At 43.5% G+C, this 19,270-nt stretch overlaps 1 protein-coding gene across 22 annotated transcripts in view; it reads left to right on the top strand.

Moving 5' to 3' along the window:
* Positions 1-19,270, top strand: part of LOC124953301 (CUGBP Elav-like family member 4) — a 518,014-nt gene that overhangs the window by 466,354 nt on the left and 32,390 nt on the right. For 20 of the 22 annotated variants that reach the window (XM_047504496.1, XM_047504494.1, XM_047504493.1 and 17 more), the window contains one exon: positions 2,066-2,191. The exons of the other annotated variants lie outside the window; for them this stretch is intronic. In XM_047504496.1, the coding sequence (XP_047360452.1) occupies positions 2,066-2,191 (126 nt within the window). The remainder of the gene's footprint in view (positions 1-2,065; positions 2,192-19,270) is intronic. 22 annotated transcript variants of the gene reach the window in all.

The raw sequence follows: 19,270 nt of genomic DNA, 5'->3' as shown, positions 1-19,270 counted from the left end.
AATTTTTCACCACTCATCCGTGTCCGATCACTCTACGTTTTCCGGCTGTTAAAAGCCATACCCGATCAATCTTATTCTTACGATTTCCCCTTTACACCTCTCTTGTTCACACAGATACGCCTACATACACTGTTCCTCATCCCACGACAGTCTGTTTTATCGAGTTAGAGAACGCTCTAACGTGGATACGTTTAGGTGCAGATATTTCTAAAGACAAGAAAAATGTAAATTGCAACTGAATTCCAAATTTTGTTTGCCTTCGTAAAATTGCACAAAAAAATTCATTGGGGTTTACCAGATCGATAGGAGAACGAAGTGAATTAGAAAAATCACGGCAATTAATTCTATTCGCTATCAGCATTCCTCTAAATTTATACGAACGAACGCACATCAAACCACACACACGCTTAATAATTGTCGGACTCACGAATCCGAGGATGCCATTCGTCATGAACGTGTAACGAATAAAAAGAATTCATTGGTATTTATCGACCACGCTTAATTGGAAAATCCTGGACGAAAATCCTACGGAAAAATGCTCGAACAAAGGAATGAACGTTAAACGCGATAAGTAATCAATGGAGTCGTGGGGGCCGAATTATTTCGCGAAAATTATTATTTACTTTTTTATTGTCTGGAAAGATAATGATATAAAAAAAATATTATCCTGTCTTCTGGTGACCCTATCGCGAAAGACGAAGAAGAGAAAATCTAATTAGGCTAATTGTATACGTCATCATATGGAAAAGAAAAAGTAAGGAAAGCAAAATGAATAAAGGGCAAAACAACGGTCTGATTTTCGATATTATTGTTACACAGGTTAGAAATAGCTGCAGATTATCGTAAATATTCAATGTCACGTAATGAGTGTTGAGTGTGTAACCTTTTTATATAAAAGAGGTATGCCTCGGCACCGAGAGCGGCATTCTCCTCGGTGATTACGCCCGTGATGGTTTCAACTAAAATTCTTCGTATGATCTATACATGCGTACGTGACAAAAACACTCGTGTTATATTCGGCCGAAGCCATTGCGAAACGACTCGTTGCCATCGTCGAGAATGCCGTAAGTAGTTACGTTTTACGTTTTATGTTTTAACGTTTTACATTTTATCAGATTTTTTCGCGATCCCGTTCGTTTTCTCCACCTATTTCTTCGGCTTGTGATGTAGGTCGTAGGTTGGTATATTGGTTAATTGGATTATTTTCATATATCTCCTTAATGTCACCACATTCTTCTAATTATTATTATTATTATTATTATTATTATTATTATTATTATTGTTATTATTATTATCATTATTATTATCATCATCATCATCATCATCATCATCATCATCATCATCATCATCATCATCCTCATCATCATCATCATATTATTATTATTATTACTATTATTATTATTGTTATTATTATTATTATCGTTAAATATGTACATTATATCGTCAATTATTATTATAATTATTATCGTTTTTCGAAAGGAACGTTCAAATTTGAAACGGGGCGGATTCTTTGGCAGAACGCTAACTACCATTATCATTCGATTCTTCCATTCCAATTTGATCGTTGGCCAATTCAATCCAAGATTCTGTCTTGAGCGACGACAAAAATTAACTTTACCGAATATCCTATCGGGGGAACCGCTGATTAAAAGGCCATCAAATTTGAATCTTCCTCGTATTATATGTTACCGTTATCGTAATCACGCATTAATACACACGCAGCCCTCCACGCTGTCTCAGATGGATACGTTTACCGCGATTGTAAGCTAGTGTAAACGTACGCATCGGTATAGAGATCGTTACTTACGTGTCTCCACACACGGATGTGTTTTACATTTTGTATACCCCTACCTCCTTCCCCTTAGGATGGTGGATGCTGGTGTTACCGTGTAACTTTGTCGTTCTCGGTGTTAGCCGCAAGATCTTCTCTTTGACGCCTATAAAGCACAAAAAGAAACAAACGATCCAAATCCGTGCTACTGCGGACTTGAAAAGTAACTAACATTATTTTTTTGTCCTTTTTTCTGTTTTCTCTCACTTTCGACAATCGGCCGACAACTCGCAGACAGAAAGCTGTTCGTGGGAATGCTCAGCAAGCAACAGACTGAAGACGATGTCCGACAATTGTTCGCTGCCTTCGGCACAATAGAGGAGTGTACCATCCTCCGTGGTCCAGACGGTAGCAGCAAAGGTGAGTAGTAGTTTTTTTTTTTTTTTTTTTTTCTTTTCTTTTCTTTTTTCTTCTTTTTTTCATGTATTTTTTTTCCTCTTACGTTTCATTATCTGTACGCGATTAGAATCAATGAGAGTTCGATCGAGAGTTCATCGTCCAACACAGTCCATCACTTAACATGATTAAAAGATTAAAAGTACGACTATTCTAATGCAGTTTCATATGCTCTACCCAGACGACTCGTGTTTTCTCGCAGAAAAGAGATCTCTCGACAAAGTCCAACTTTTAAATTAAAATACGAGAAAAGATTTCGCTAGAGAGAACTGACGTTTTTCTCTCCCTCTTTCTGTCCCGCCCCCCGCGCACTTTCTCTCTCTCTCTCTCTCTCGCTCTCTCTCTCGCTCTCTATCTCACTCTCACTCTCTCCGATTAGTTCGTTAAGAAGGGGAAGCATTTTCTCGCGCGCGCGTTCAAACTGGTGATGAGCTGCGAAACTCATAATCCCTCCCCGCGGACGTGTTCTTCTCGAGGTCCATCGAATGACGGGGAGGTGAAGAAAGAATAAGAAGGAGAAAAAGAAGAAGAGAAAGAAGAAGAAGAAGAAGAAAAAGGATTCTCGAGGGTACACCTTCTCTCTCCACTACTTTGGCAAAGGACGAAGAGCAAACCGAGACTGCGAAATTAATCACGAGATGCGCCTGTAAGAAAAAAACGCGAGAGAGTAAGCGCACTTCAAAAGAAGCAATTGCCTCGGTGCTTGCACGAAGAAGAGAGAGAGAGAGAGAGAGAGAGAGAGAGAGAGAGAGAGAGAGAGAGAGAGCGCGCGCGCGCGTTGGAAGAAAGAGGATAGCCCTTTAGAAACGTCGTACCGATGAGTAAGCAACGACTGACTACCAGCGGCCAAGTAAAAAAAAGTATAATCGCTCTGGCATTTGGATATTTGCTCGCGTTCCAAACAACCCTCTTCCGCGTACTCGTAAAGAGAAAAAGAGAGGTAAAGATTTTTGCTGAGAGAGTAAGAAGAAGTTGATTGTATATGGCGAGACGGGGTAAGGAAGCTCGCTCGGAAAGGACAGGAAGGGCAATAATTTCCGCTGGACGAGGCAGGGAAATTTAAATATTTTCATTCAAAAATGAAGACCGCGAGTAATGGGATGCTGGTCGGGTCGGACGTGCTTTCAAGGAGTTTGCGAGAAACTGGCGGCGAGGAAGAGGAGACTCGAAGAAAATGAGAGGCGGAAAAGGAGTTAGAGAAGAGCGAAATGGGGTAGGGATAAAGGAAAGAGCAAGACGAACGGGACCGAGTAGAGAGTAGTAAGGAAAAGGGCAGGGCACGGGACAGGGTGGAGGCGCGAATGTAATTAAATTCCACTTTGAAGTGAAACTCACTTTCAGCAGTTAATAAGATTTTGATTCGTAGTCGGTGGTGACGTAACGCGGCGCCAATCGCGCTTGGCAGGTACCAGCTTGGATTCGCGGTCCTCGAAATAGAGATTCCCGAGGCTCGTAATCAAGGAAATTTCTTAGGACACCAAACGCCCCGGTATAACTCTAGAATTCGTTTCTTTCTAGTCATTCGCTATTCCAACGATCGCTTTAAACTCTCGTAGTACGACGGTTGCCGCGTATAGAGAGGGCAGCCGAAAGGAGGAACTTTGTTCGATGCAGGCTTGTCTTTGCAAAATTCTCAAAAGCCAGGGCCGGTCGTAGTCGAGGCGACGTCTCCTGTCACGAAGAAATTAACACGGGACTAACGTGCCTCCCCCAGGAACGACCCTGATCGCTTATTCCGTGCAACTCCGCGCGCGCACACGCATAAAGCTTTCGCGTCCACGATCCTCGCCATGTAACCTCACCCAGATGGAAACTTTCCGAACACGCTTCATCACCACTTCGCCGGCGAGTTTCATAACTAGCTAATCCGAACTGTAATAGAGAGATCAGGGAAGGGCTGGAGCGCGCGTGACTGCTTTATACGCGTCGCCCTTTCCGCAACTTCAAATTACCTACGCTAAGGAGATATCGCTTTCGTAAATCTTATTTCAGATCATCCGTTAGTTAAGCGTCGGGATCAGTGAGTCGTCTCTGTTTCTCTTTCCTCTTTATTCTCTTCTAACTCCTCCCCGATTCTGGTGGGATATCTGGTATGAGTCTCGTTGGTATAGCGTTTCAAAGAGCGGGAGAGAGTTATGACCTATCAAAATTACAGCCATTCCCAAAGCCCGTTGTTCGCAATCCCGTTCTCCAACTTCGATAAAGCGATTCGGGAGAGGGGGGAGGGGGGTCCCCCTTGAAGTAGCGAGCGCGCACCGGTAACGAGGAGTTTAAGAACACGATTCGAATGGACCCAACGTTAATAAGAGGTGTCGCGGAGGATTATTCCAAGGGGAAACTTTCTGCTGACGGACGGACGGACGGACGGACGGACGGACGGACGGACGGAGGGGAGAAGCGAACCATCGGTTATACCTTCGTCAAACTTTTCCTTTAACTCGATTTCTCAATCGTAATCCCATCTTCGATTAGCTGTATCGTCGACCGACCGAGCGCCCTACTACTTATCTATTCGTTCATATTCTTCGATTCTCGTTTCGTTAGATTTTAGATAGATTTTAGACGACGGTCGGTAGAGCGATCCGATCGAAGACACGTGTGTTATACAGCTTCGATGGTATTACAATTAACGCCCGTCCACCTTATATTAGCTCTTTTAGGAAAATCGTTTGATCCCCGTACAAAATCGCGGTACTTTGTAGTTGGACGGGGAAACACTCTGCGATAGGAGAAAAGTTCTTCCTGTGTACGAGAAGCGTTACATACCTTCGCCCAGGAAGTTGAAAAGGAGGTGCCGGAAGACTTCTCAGTAACGAGGAGTTTAAGAAAGGAATGGTAAGCCCTTGGATACAAAGACGGTAGAAGGAGGTTGCGCCGGCACCTCCCTCTCATCGTCGTCGTCTTCGTCGTCGTAGTAACGCTCCACATTCCCTCGCCAAGTAACGACAAGGCTCTTCGTCCAATTATTTTTCCCTCGGTTCGAAACATTTCAACGCCACTTCAACGAACGAACTCGTTCTATTCTCGTAGTCGTGCAATACCTTACTGCCTTCGTGCGCTACCACCACCCCTCTTTATCCTTCTTCCTTTCTTTCTCTCATTTTCTCTACGCTTTTTCGCATATACATATACGTTTGCAAGTTCGCGCGAGAAAGACTTTGTGTGAGAGAGAGAGAGAGAGAGAGAGGTGCTCCTAGTATGGACCACGAATCCGCATTATTTCAATTGCGCGAACGGCAATAATTCACAGTGCTAAGAAGATTATAAAATGTTTATGAATAATGGAACGAAATATTATTCGAGGAGGCAAGCCCTCGAGGGTCTCCCGCCTCGTGCTCCTAGGGGAGGGTCGCGCAGGACGAGGTAACGCCACGGACAATGGCGAAAGCACCTCGCTCCCTACCCCGCATCCCGAACTTCCTCTCCTTGCTCTCCTCAAACAGAGCTTTCAAGGTATATTTGCGCGCTTCGTATACGCGAGCACGAAGAACGTGCGAAACGCGAGAGAGGGAGAGCGATTCTATGCATTAACTTGTAATATTATTGCAATCCACCATTACCAAGCCCCTTTTCGTGAAAGACGTTACGCCGCGTTGCGTTCGCCCTTCCCGAGAGACGCGTTACGTAAACTTTTTTTTTCCCTTCTTTTAGACCGTTTAAAGGCCTCTAATAGGTGTTTCGACGTGCATCGTTAAGCTCCTTTTTAGTAAAGGAAAACACGAGGAAATTTTAATCGGCCTTAAACAACAATTTCCAGTCGACGATGATCGATCATTTTCAATGTTTAGGGATCATCGATGATGCAAAAGGAATGCGAACGTGAAATGAAAGAACGTGAAATTGGTAGTGTGCGCGAATAAGCACCGATACATTCGAGACGCGAATCCTGGGTTTGCAAGTGACAGCGCCGAGATTAATCATCGATAACCAGCGCCCATATAATACTCCCTCATAAAATGCTAGAGTGAGGAAATTATTGACTCGTACATCCCGTCAGCAATACCATCGAGGGGGATATTCCACCGTCATCTGTCTGTATTGTGCCGACGCGTTCGAAATCGACTGCGTTTTAGAACTGTTATCTCGATCATTGGGAGTACGGCTCGAATTTTTTGCAGCTACAATTTTTTCCAGCTCGATTTTTTTACGGATCGATTTTTTTGCAGCTCCCCCCGCCCTGTCTCTTTTGGCAATTAACAGTTTCACAAGCAACTTCATTGCACAACCAACTTCGCCGTAATTTGTTTCCATTTCTTTTTTTATTTTTTCGAAATTCCTCCGAGAATATTACAATTTTCTTCGAACTGTATGCTGCGATTTTTCGAATAACTCGAAGCACCTCAGTTTCTATCGTTTTTTTTTTTATTAAAATAACGCGCGAAACGACACGTGACAAAAAATGAAAGTAGACAGGACGCTTTTGCAGATAGAAAAGGAAAAACTTATTAGGTTGTTCGCACTGCGGGGGCAGCAGCTTCGCCCTTCATTCGAAGCCGAAAGCTGGTGCTTTCGCGGGATAGGGAGTTGGAAGCTCTCAATATGTCCGACCTAATCCTCTCCCAGAGGACTCTACGTCCCCTGTTGCGCGCGCGCGCACTTTACTTTGCAATACGTAGGTACAAACATTTCGAGGGCAGCTGCGCCACGGGATTTAGGAGCTGAGCGATTAATAAATGCTTCGTAGGACGAGCAAGTAGCGGGATCTCTCTCCGACAGGCGCTCGACGAGACTCCTGGTGATTTACCGTCTAGATTTCGCGTGTCTGCATTCAAGTTACCGCCGTCTCTGGATTTCCGACGATCTTCGCGACGGTGGGATCGCTTTGATTTAACGTCGCCGATATGAAATGTCCGCGACGAACAGAGTCCGTCGTCGTTCCATCGTCGTATGGAAATTTAAAGATTACAAATTTTCAACGAGTTACACACCGATTTTATCGGAGTATTTTAATACTCAAAAAAGTGGCAGGTACATATTTACTTCAATATCAGTAATCTTCTGCATGCTTCTTCGATGAAAAAGTGACATGGTGGTGCCGTATCATCTTGAATCATATCTTTTTATTTTTCCTCGTCGCGCGACGATCAAGTTGATCGATAGCTCGACGTCGAGCAAACTTATCGCGACCGATGAAAATCACGATTAAAAGTGAAAAAGGTAAATAACGACTCGCGTGAGCGATACGTTATACCGCGTGCGTTATATATATATCATTACGATGATCTTTTCCTCGGGTCACGCCAAGCTTGAAAAATACGATAACGATCGCATGTTCCCTTTGATTGAATATTAATATGCGCCTAATATTATTTACGTGATCTTTAGGCAGATTTTATTATTCGAACAAATAGAAGAGATATAAGTGCACCGATGGTTCGTACCAGGTACTTTTATCTAGCTCTCCTTCGGAATGTAAATCGCGGACGTTTCGGTATCCAACGAAGGAAGTTGAATCCTTTTGTTCGCATGACTTAGACCGACGTAGGGTAGACTATTGTGGCTGGAAAGGAAAGATTTACCGTTCTTATATTAATGCGATTACCGGGGTCTCGCTAGAAAGAAGGGCCTCGTGAAAACGGCAAAGGACTCCGGCTTCTTTCTCGACTCTTGCCTCTCTTCAGTACTTCCGATATTTCGTCCGTGGAAAGGCGCTTCCAACGGTAAAGACCTTTCAGCGCGGAATAGGAAAAGGAAGAGAGAAGAAACAGAGGAGAGAGAGAGAGAGAGAGAGAGAGAGAGAGAGAGAGAGATCGCGGGGGGGGGGGGGAGAACCTATACAAACGTGTATAGGTTCTTCGGTCGGCGGTTCCCTTCTATCGGCTTCCATACGACAGCTTTTGCCCGTCAACCGTAAATACTCCATATTGGCCATAAACCTTTACATTCGTGCATTACCTACCCATCCTGATTTGACGCGTTCCACAGCCCCCCGTAAAGCTGGTCGCTCTGCGTTATCGGCGAATAACCGTGGTAGACGAGAGTGGTGCGGCTTAATACATCATTAATACCATCTGAACTTTTAAACTCCACTCTCTTTTTCGGCCATTGCTTTACGGCTGGTTAACTGTTCCGTCACTTGGCGTCACACCTCGAGGGGCCTTACATTAGCGCGCCATCGATATCAAGAGTTCCATCTTTTAATCGATTCGCTTCTGCTCGTAAAATTCTCGACGATTTAACGGCACGACCCAGCAGCAGCGTTCGGTCCTTTTCCCATCGACGCGAACTGCAACGCCTTGTCGTACAATACCAAGCACAGAGATTCGATAACATCCTCACGGATATTGTCAGCCGATTCAATTCGCCCTGGTTATTGCGTTATATTTATAGGATCTCTCTGGTTATACAGGCTTTATTTCACTGGTGAACGACGCTATTTTCTACCCGTGTCGCGATATATTATGCGCCTCACGCTGTAACCCGCGAACGCACGAATAATGATCGGTTTGGATCATTCCGCCAGGCAGACTGTTTTTAATATTCGGCTTTTATACACCAGAAGCTTTTATATGTTCCGCTTCGATATTCATGGGATGCGCTTTTACATTTTTAGGAAATAATATATAACATTTTTTTTTTATCATAACATAATTCGGTACGAAACATTGAATTCCTGGAACGAGCGGTAAAAAGAGGGGGAGAAAAAGAAATAAAGAGAAAGTAATTAGTAGTAGTTGCGTGACATAGAAAAAGGATCTGTCGGATTTTTCTCATAAGCCCTCGAGGGCCACTTCTCTCGTCGTAGGTAGTAAGGGAAAAAATTCTGGCGAGACCGACTAGAGAAGATGGTATCGTCGTCTTCATGGAGAACGCCAGAGAGAAGTCGGAACACACAAAGGTCGTAACGCTACGCATCCTCAACGATGGTAATGATATTATTAATAATGATAACCGCCGTTGCAATGTACTTCGCGCGAGAAGTCCGCGCGACCCATTAGGAAGGAAACGACACTTCTGTGGCTTTACAGGGGCCGAACGTTACAGCCATGTGCCACGGTACTACGTTAGAAATTTAATAATCCATTACTGCTGTATCCAGCGGCACCGCTGCTGCCTCGTGTGAGACCATTGCCGCCAGCGGTGGTATGCCATCGCAACGACCACGTCGTAATCATAATACCAACTTTTTTCCTTTCTCTTCGTCGAAAAACTAGCCGTTTCATTTGCCTTCGAACAATCGATCGAATGAACGGTCGATCTCATACGTTCGCTCTTTCTCTGATCGTTATCGCAATTTTTTCTTCCCATTCTTCGTATGACCAATGGAAAAGAAACAAAAAAAGAAATATTTGATCTTTTCGGATTGTTTATCGAAACTATTTTTACCCTTGCTAATGTATTTATGTAATCGATAGGAGACACGCGATCCACTTTTAAGATTTTCACGGAACTGTGGCGAACATCGAAAATCCATAAACCATCCTACGTTCTGCGCTACAAGTTTAATAATCCACATCGTATCCGTCGTAGTAGGAACGTGACCGTTGGCGGATGACGGGCATAGCAACGACCACCACCTCGTAATCGTAACGAAGAGTTTTACAGGGCGTTTTGCTGCACCAGCCTCTGACTCCGCCCTTTCCTGCCCTCATCCTCCGCCACCCTTCATCGGCCCTCTTTCTCTCACTCTCTTTTTCCCGTCGTTCTCTCACCCATTTTTGCTGCGACCGATATACCGGCGGCCATAATGCACTACGAAACTCGTAACGATGGAAATACGACTGTATGTTTATCGTGTTATGGAAAATCTAATACTTCGGTGAGTGTCGAACGATCCTTCTTGCTTGCCGCGTTACATCACGACCGTTCGACATTAGGGCTTTTATGCGAGAAAATATTTTTCAAAGTAGGCTTATCAAGAGGCAATTCGTACGTGGTTATCGTCTGATAATCCACGACCTTTCGACTCGCGTTCCACGTTACAACGAATACGAGTGAGGTATAAAGCTCTCGGCATATATAATATATAATATGGATATATAATATCGCGGGTATACCTTGATTTTTCCCCTTACTTGTACGCAATTAGAAAAAAAGTGTCCCTTCTTTTTTTTTTCTTTTTTAACCAACTCCTTTCTCTCTCTCTCTCTCTCTCTCTCTCTCTCTTTTAACTACTTATAGGAGGGTGGGTCAGAGTAATCGAGACAAATCTTATACGCGATTTTATTCGGACGTTTTCTAACTTGCTTGAAAACTTAGTTATCGATCTAGCCAAGAGATGAGCTTTCGATTTAACAATTTCGATGTCATATAGGACCAGATAATTGATAAACAAACAATGTATCTTCGAATATAACTCGTCTCGACATCGTTATGGAATATGTACTTACCTATAGATGGATGGGCTGGACATATAGACGAACAAATAGGACGAGCGGACGAATAGATCGATTGATAGATAGATGAGTGGACACATGAATATATAGATGGATAAACATGAAATGGGGAAATGTATGAAACGTCGAAGTAAGACAAAAACAAAAAGAAGACCGCACATTTTACTACATGCGTATGGCATTACTTGCGAACTCGAAACGCATACCTACTTGCGTTTATAAAGGTTTGCGTAGTTCTCTCTCTCTCTCTCTCTCTCTCTCTCTCTCTCTCTCGCGCGCGCGCGCGCGCGCGCGTTCTCTTTCATGTCCCTCTGCAAATTCTCGCGTGCGCGCGGCATGTGAGACGAGCGTGCGAGAGTGACACGTGCGGGTGCATACAAGTATATCGAGACCGTATGGCCGACGAAGCTCGATCTCATAAGCCCCCGGGGCGTCACAATAATTATAAAACTACGGGCAACGCTCGTTCGAAAGCCCTTCGGACCGTGGATGGACGCTCGAACGGACGGGCAAACCCCAAAACTGCTGCCCTGAAGCTTTCGACGACCATCACTACCACTACCATCGCCACCGCCACCACCACCATCATCACGACCGCTACAACCACCAGTACGGACACACGGTCAACAGTCCAACTACTACCATCGTCCTCGCTTTAAATTCGCGTTCTCTCTTCCGTCGTTTCTTTATCCTTCAGTGTATACTCCCCCGCGGCACATTTTTTGCTGGTCGCAGCCGTTTCTACACTCGCTCGCGTACTTCCGCCGTTTATGATAACTCCTATATGTGTACTGTATTCGCGCGCGCGCGCCAACGGCAGAGCGACCGGCTTTCAAAGAGACGACGATTTTCCCAAATATCTCGCGCTCTACGAACGGGAGAGAGAAGTATTTTAATGAAAAACAAGTCTTGTGTGAAATTCAAAGGCTTTTTATTCCGATATTATTTCTAACGTCGAGAGGTGGAATTTTAGTCAGACTTCTAGGTATACATGTTTTATACATACACGTATATAACGTACGCGCACGCGCACGCGCACGTACGCACACGTACGTACGTGTAGACACACGCGCGGAGTTAATGTCAACGAGTTCTTTCTACGAGACTACCAGGATAGAAAATAGAATGATGAAAGCAGCCTTTCATTTTATTTCGAACTTTCGCGATCGGCCGACGTGGCTGAAATTCCTGTCACGTTCGGTGCACGATAGAGCCCTCGAAAGTGCACTCTTTAAGATCGTATTCGTGTCTCGAGCGAGAACACGAAGAGCCTCCGAAATTACAAAGGCTCGTAAAATACGTAAGCTCCGGTAGATCGGCACGTTGCATTGAAAGAGCTCTCAGACGGCGAAGGAGAGACAGGTGGCCATGGCGTTCGTGTTTACGTTGAAACAAAACAACAATTCGGCGTGCCTGTGATTGCATAGTAATTCTATTAGCGTGTTGTATTCGCGCGCGCGCGCGTGCTCGCGTACGACCGTGAGTCCGAGCGAACGAGGAAATTGTGATTTTAATTTTCCTTGCTAAATTAGAAGGGGATAAACAAGTATTAACATTCCTATAGCGAAATCCTTGCATTTCTGTCACTGTGTTTGCGTGTGTGTGTGTGTGTGTGTGTGTGTGCCTTCGTAGTCGAGATGAGAGAAAGGGAAGGTCGAGTTCGTAAAAAATGAGAGAAGCAATGGCTGGAGAAGAAGAGAGGAGAAGAGGGGAAGGGACAGGAAAGGGTGGCTGCAAAGTCAAAACGTAATACGATTAACGGACATTAAATTGGAATAGCCCTTTTGGGGATTCGCGGCTTCTCGCATCGACGACTCGGCTGAGCATTCTCTCTCTCTCCCTCTTTTTAACTTGCCTCTTTTTTACGTCCTCTCTCTCTCTCTCTCTCTCTCTCTCTCTCTCTCTCTCTCTCTCTCTGTCTCTGTCTCTCCTACCCCGCTTTCTCTCTGCATACCCGTGAGTCTTTCCTCTCGTACCTGAGCGATGAAAAAAATCGTATTTCCTCTCCAACGCTGACTAAAGCGGAAACCTTGACGGTAGCTCGGGGGTTGGTCGCTCGAAAACGCATGTACGTACGTTCGTAAATTTCATTTTACTACGGTGGATGGCGATGGTAGTGCTGATTTATCGGTCCGCCGAAATGTATAATTTCTCTTCAAGTTTCGATGGAACGAACACTTTTCGGATATTTAAGGATACACGGCATGCACAGTATTATATATGTGGATCATACCTGGGGAATAATTCTTTTGACAAAGATATATGAGAATACATCTTTGGGAGTATACGTAAAAATGCCTTTAAGATAACATCGAGGATGGAATGAGGAAGAAATATTATAACTGAAAGGTATTAAGAGAAAGGTGAGAGTGTATAACCCGTTTAGTTTCGTGAAAATGTCATTTAATAAAAATAGATTTTAATAACTCGCTCCTTTCTCGATATGATTAAATGTATTCGAAGGAGATATTTTACGATATTCATTCGATTCGTCGAATTTATCATCTCCATAGCTGCTAATATTATCTTTTCGCGGAAATCATCGGTCTATCCATCACATCCGAGAATAATTAACGAATGCTACGATAAAAAAGATTGACGTATTTCATTTTCCTAGCCGGAGATTCTCTCTCTCTCTCTCTCTCTCTCACACTTCATCATCAGTATCTCAATCAATATATCCTCCCTTATACAACCAGATATTAAATAACACACGTTTAATGAATATTTGGACGATAAAATGTAAATTAAGCGAGATATTAACACGAAAATTTGATACGGTAAATTAATATCCTGAACGAGGGTGGAAATTGGAACGGAATTGTAAAATATTTATTCGTCTATGTTCCATGCGCGCACCCTCTCTCTCTCTCTCTCTCTCTCTCTCCCTCCCTCTCTCTACTTCTCTTTAATTCGTGGCAATGCATCGCGACAATCAGATACAAAATCTTTTCGACTTTTTCCCGATGAGTTAGGTTGGAACAATTTTTAAAACGCATAGTCTAAAGAATCGAACTTAATGTTCATCGAATAGGGGCTTCTCTCGCGGCTTTTCCTCGAACAATTTTATTCAAATGTCGACGCTCGCTCGACGATGGCGAGTTGATGAGTGAGCGATTCTAAAATTCCCGTAAAATATATAAGTGTGGGCGTATATGTGGTAAACGAGAATCTCAATGATAATATCGCACGTTATAAGAGGAGGAAAAGGAAATCGGAACGCAAGGGACCACCAACGCTACGTGACACGAACGCGAATCGTGCCATTAATATTAAATGCTAAGCGCCTTTTTCTTCTTTTTTCTTTCCCTTTTTCTTTTGCCTATGGGCCAACGCAAGATCACTTCCGCGAATTTTAACGAGAACGTTGACGACATCGTTCCAGTCATTTTATAGTTTTCGAAATTCGTATCGTTTCCTTTTTTCCGTACGTCCCTACTTATTCGCGTGAATTTCTGCACACGACATACAAGACGACGCGATTCGTATCGAGAAATTCTCTAACAAGCCCGTCCACTCCCTTTTATTTAAAAACGATTTGCTTATTGTCGTTCTCCTCTTAGATAATATTACTTTTCTCGATATCGAATCGAGAGAACGACGTCGATCGTGTTAAATGATGCCGAAGCATCGATTTTCTCTATTACTTTTATCATGATAAAATATGATGATATATGCTCTGATTAATTACGTATACGTATAGGGGATATGGAATATATCGTTTTTGAGGAATTTGCAAATTTGACGACACATTTACGATCAAACGAACATTTATTTCGAAATACCTCTAGTTTCATTAAGCATCATCATTATCAAACGGAATACGCCATAATTGGATCGTTACATTTTCGAACAAAGAGCGAAACTATTTCGCTTGAAAAATGTCGATCTAGGTACAAGTAAAATGAAGAACGTCTTATACTTTCTTTCATAGGAGGTTTATGGGAATATTTTTTTCTCCAAAAATTTCGCGTCGTTTTCGGCAAAAAAAGTCGATTTTCCTTTACATTCGACCTACAGCCATCGCGGCAACGCTTTCGTCTTATCTGAACTTCCAAAGATGTCGGGACCCTGCCTCCTTTCGTACGTGATGGCGCAGAAGAAGTGGTGAAGGAATGAGAAGTGGAAGGGTGATTCTCATATGAAGCAGACTAGTACTGGGCGAAGAGAGAGAGAGAGATAGAGAGAGAGAGAGAGAGAGAGAGAGAGAGAGAGAGAGAGAGAGAGGGTGGGGGTGAGGGTGGGGAAGGGGATGGGGGAGGGAAGGAATGAGCGAGCGTATCGCAGCTCGACAGGCTTTTCTTTCGCAAGCGAGGCTCTCCCAGGGCTTTGTCTAATCAGTTGGTCGCCCTGAAAAAGGAGGATCGCCATTTTTCGGGGGCAATGACACGTTCCCCGCTGTGACGCAAGTTCAGGATAGAAGCAAGGAGGACGCCATGAAGACGAAGGGACTCCAAAAGGAAAATCAATGTCGTGAATGAGCTTCGAACGTAGCAGCGCCGTTGGCCCGGCATATACTATCGCTTAGGGTGCCTCTGTTGTTAGGGGCTGAATTCCGTGCCACGTAAGCGTCTATAGGGTGACTTCGAAATGCGTAACACCGACGCTTACTCCAAGGGCGTTCTGACGTTATTATTTCGAGGATTCACGATTTATCCTAAACTTTTGTTGTTCGCTTTTATCAGGGCGCTAACCATTGCCGAGCGTATCGGTCCAAGGTTGATCTCCAATAATATTAAAGTTCGCTAAAGAGAACCCTCTCGAAAGTTCTTCTTTTCTCTCTTTCTTTATTCCTTTCTTTTCTCCTCGTCAGAACTAATTCGAGTCACGCGTATCGATGCGGACGAATGACAGCTTCATCGATTTAATATCCAACGTTGATTAGATGTCCGCTTAATTTTCATTCCAGTGCTTAACATCAGGAAATTCGATGCGACTTAATTCGGCGGGCAGGAAAAAGGGAGAGATTGTTTAGATGACAAGAGAATAATAGGAAAGTTGCAACATCAAAACAGCGCAACATAGAGCTTCGTTTTAGGAGGTAGAAAATATACGATTTGACGCGCGTCCACGCCTTTCCCAATACTCGTTACGACATTACTTTACCGAAATAGCATATTTCGGCCGAGGCTGATGGAAAGGGCCTAGTAAACCGGGGATGAAGTAGCGACAGCAACCAGTGACGTAGGCCGGACATTGTTCTTTTGTCAGTCGCATTGTTAACGAATCAATAAGACCGGACCTCATTGTCTCGCGTCTGTTTCGACCGCGCCTGTTACGGACGTGTTTCGCGCGCTTGTTGCGGCCATGTCACACGTGCGCCTCGCGAAAAAGCGAAATGTGTCAACGGCCATCGAATAGCACAGCGACTGTCTCCTGGCCCCTTCCCTCATGGCCGCGCTCTATGAATACGCCGGAACTGTTTTTCCTGGCCGCTGGCTTTGCCAAACTTTTAGAAAACGGTGCGTGTTTTTCAATAAAATCGGGGACGATAAGCGGGAACGAATACTTGAAAAAAAAAAAAAACATGTGTATAGGAAACGTAAATAAAACTCTCGATACCGATAATAATTATTGGGATTCGTATCGGTAATCGTTAATATTCGTAGACGATATAGCGAATCGAGTTTAGGAGTTATGCCGTTGATTCGAAAGAAATCGATTTCGTTAATAGACGAGTTCAGATTCAGAAGGAAGGACCTTGGCACAGTTGCACGAAATAATCGAAAAGAGGTGAATCCTAAAGGAGGAGATGGAGTTGAGATTTCATAGAGCGTTTTCGCGACGTTAAGAAGAGCGTTTCGTCCAATGGACAAAATGTATATATTTACGAGAGGGACGAGGGAAAGAGTAAGAGATTGATTTTGGGACAGTTTGACGAAGAAGGAAGAAGAAAGCCACCGTCTTTTCCACATCCGCATGTGTAGGGGCACGCGGCTGTGAAAGCCATTCTGTAGGTAGGATAGGGTAAGCCCTCTTCTCTCTTTCCCTCTCTCATCGCTTCAACCCCTAAATGGCAGCTTGCCAAGTGTGCTTACACCCTCTCTTGTACATGTAGGCATCTCCGCTCTGTCCCTTTCTCCCTTACACGCGCGCGCGACACGCACGCCAGGACCCATTGAATGCTCCGTATACACGCACCGCACGCGGCTCTGCACACAATGCTCGCAAACACTTTGCATTCGTAAACACGCGTAAACAACAACGGCGGTTTCACACCTAAGGTACAAGGCGCGGTACCAAAGGTGTTGCCGGCGGTGCCGCCTCGACGCCTTCTTTTTAAAGTTCCTTCTCGTCTCAATGGGAAATCTTTAAGGAAAATACATTGTTTCGTTATATAAATTATTTTTTAAAAACGACCGGGTGATCATAGCAGCGATACGAGAGAAAAGGATAGAAACGATATAATAGTAGTCGAAGGCAAACGCACTAAGATCGAGATCAAAGTTATGGCTAATTATAATGAATAACTTATTCACTTTTCCATCATTTCACCTTGATTAGCAGCGTATACATATCTGAGGCTTCGAGAGAACTTTGATGATTTCTACTTTAATGTTCCTCTCCTCTTATTCTCTGGCCGTAGCCTGTGGCCGTAGCCTGTGTGGTAGCAGCTATGAAATGAAAAAGAAGAAGAAGAAAAAAAAAAAGAAAAAAAGAAAAGAAAAGTGATCGTAAGGGACAAAGAATTGTAATATTTCTTTAAAGCTCCATGAGGCGCGGGGCAGTGCTTTGAAAGTTCTTTCGCAACATCAGAATCTCATCGGCTCCTTCCTCTTTAGCTACCGATACTACGCCGAGCCGGATTAAGAAAATCTATCGAAGACGTGATCAAAGATTAGATTCAACGTCCGCTCCCTGGCATGCCTTTTATCTCCACGCTCGATTAAAATCTTCGGGTTTACCCGAAACTTATTAAACTGCGAAGTTCTCGGAAACTCTTTACCAGAAAGTAATATCGATTATTACTGATCCGTTTTCGATATCATAAACTTCAATTAACGTTTCATCGAAAATAAAAGGTATATTCGTAAAACAACGATCGCCTTGATATAAATTAAAAGTAAGACAATAATAATAAGGCAGAACGTTGTCGTTTATATTTTATATGAGAATTGCTTGTATAGCTAGCAGGTAAGGCATAACCTTATATTAGTAAGGCATACCGTTATAATAAGCAAAAATAATAAGGTAACGCTGGAATGAAATACGTATATAGGACAAAGGTATATAGAAAAAAATGTCGAGGAGGTCCATTTGCTCGAACGGGAGGACTTGGTCGAGATGAAAATTCGCGGCCGTTTGGTCCCTTTAAATGACCTTTATAACAAATAATTCGATACCATATTTTCCGCAACAACGAGAACGGAATCCTTTCACCTTCGAGCTGTGCGTCGACCGGATCCCGCTTAATTATGGGATGTTTGCGTTTCTCAAAATGAAACCTCTTGTTGTCGGTCAGATAAGCGTTCTCCGGCATAAGCCCTCTGGGTATTCGAAATAAATGTAGATTATACGAATCTAGCCCGGGCTCGGTCAATAAACGATAGCAATTTTTCATGGCGATGCCTCGATAAAGCCGAACTTGCTTGTTCTTATCTCCAAACGTTTCCATTATTATTTTCTCCGTTTATAGAAATTCATTGTCATGGATAATAGGTATACCTAGGTATATCTAGGTATACTACGCGCATACGTACGCATTAAAAATGTATTCTTTCGATATTATTTGAGTATTCTCGTTCTCATCCAAAGAAAACTCAGGCAACTGATATATCTATAACCATACGCGCTCACGGTACTCTATTTTATGCTTTGCCGATATCCGACGTAGATATCATCGAGCGTGTAACGCATAGTTGGGTTAAACTTTGATAACTAACACGGACGCATTTATCAGAAACTTTTCGACGTTGGCCGCATCGAATTTGAAACGTCGATAACGTCGATTTAAGACCGAAAGAAGAAAGACTCGCGTCTAATGTTCCTTATCGGTGGTATTGCGCGTGGATCAAAAAGGAAGGAGGAACCTAAAAGAGATATATTTTCTTCGGAGGGTGTTATTTGATCGTCTCTACGCGACGGATGCTAAAGTAAAGAGGAGGGAGAGAGAGGTTGGAGTGGAGAGTGTTTTCGGTAGTGTGAAAGTTTCGTCGAAGTAAAATGGCAAAGCGAAATATACGAGAGGGAAGGAAGAAGGAAAAGGAGAGGGAAACGAAAGTTCCACGGTTTATCCGCCCTGGTGGTTTATTTTCACGGAGGTAAATTAACGGTTCATAGGGTGTTCCTCCTTTCACGGACACGAACGACGGGTGCCATCTTTACGCTCCTCGGCCATCCTCCGTTCTTTTGCCGCGAAATTAGCCGAAGCGGCCGTTACTTCTCAAACAAACTAGTGTCGAATCTTCGTCAATTTATCTTTTTACTTTTCTTTCTATATTTTAATTTTCATCGCGCCGAATTCATAATTGGGTAATTATCACCGTCGTAAGTTATCCCTCGTTTAGCCGAGTCCTTATTCCTTTCGGCCCTATGAATTTTTAAGGATCGCCATTATTCGATCGTTATTTTACCGTTTATCGAACCTTTTTACTTTTCGTCCCCTAATTTTCCTTTTTATCGAACTACGAACCTGCTGTAATTTACTTAGTCCTCGCGAGATCATCGAACATCGACTTTTCGCATTGTTTTTAATTTCAAACGCTTC

The sequence above is a fragment of the Vespa velutina genome, chromosome 12 (assembly GCF_912470025.1).
Source record: "Vespa velutina chromosome 12, iVesVel2.1, whole genome shotgun sequence".
Classification (NCBI taxonomy): domain Eukaryota; kingdom Metazoa; phylum Arthropoda; class Insecta; order Hymenoptera; family Vespidae; genus Vespa; species Vespa velutina.
The sequence above is the reverse complement of the archived record's forward strand: the minus strand, read 5'-3'. Positions and strand labels throughout refer to the sequence as shown.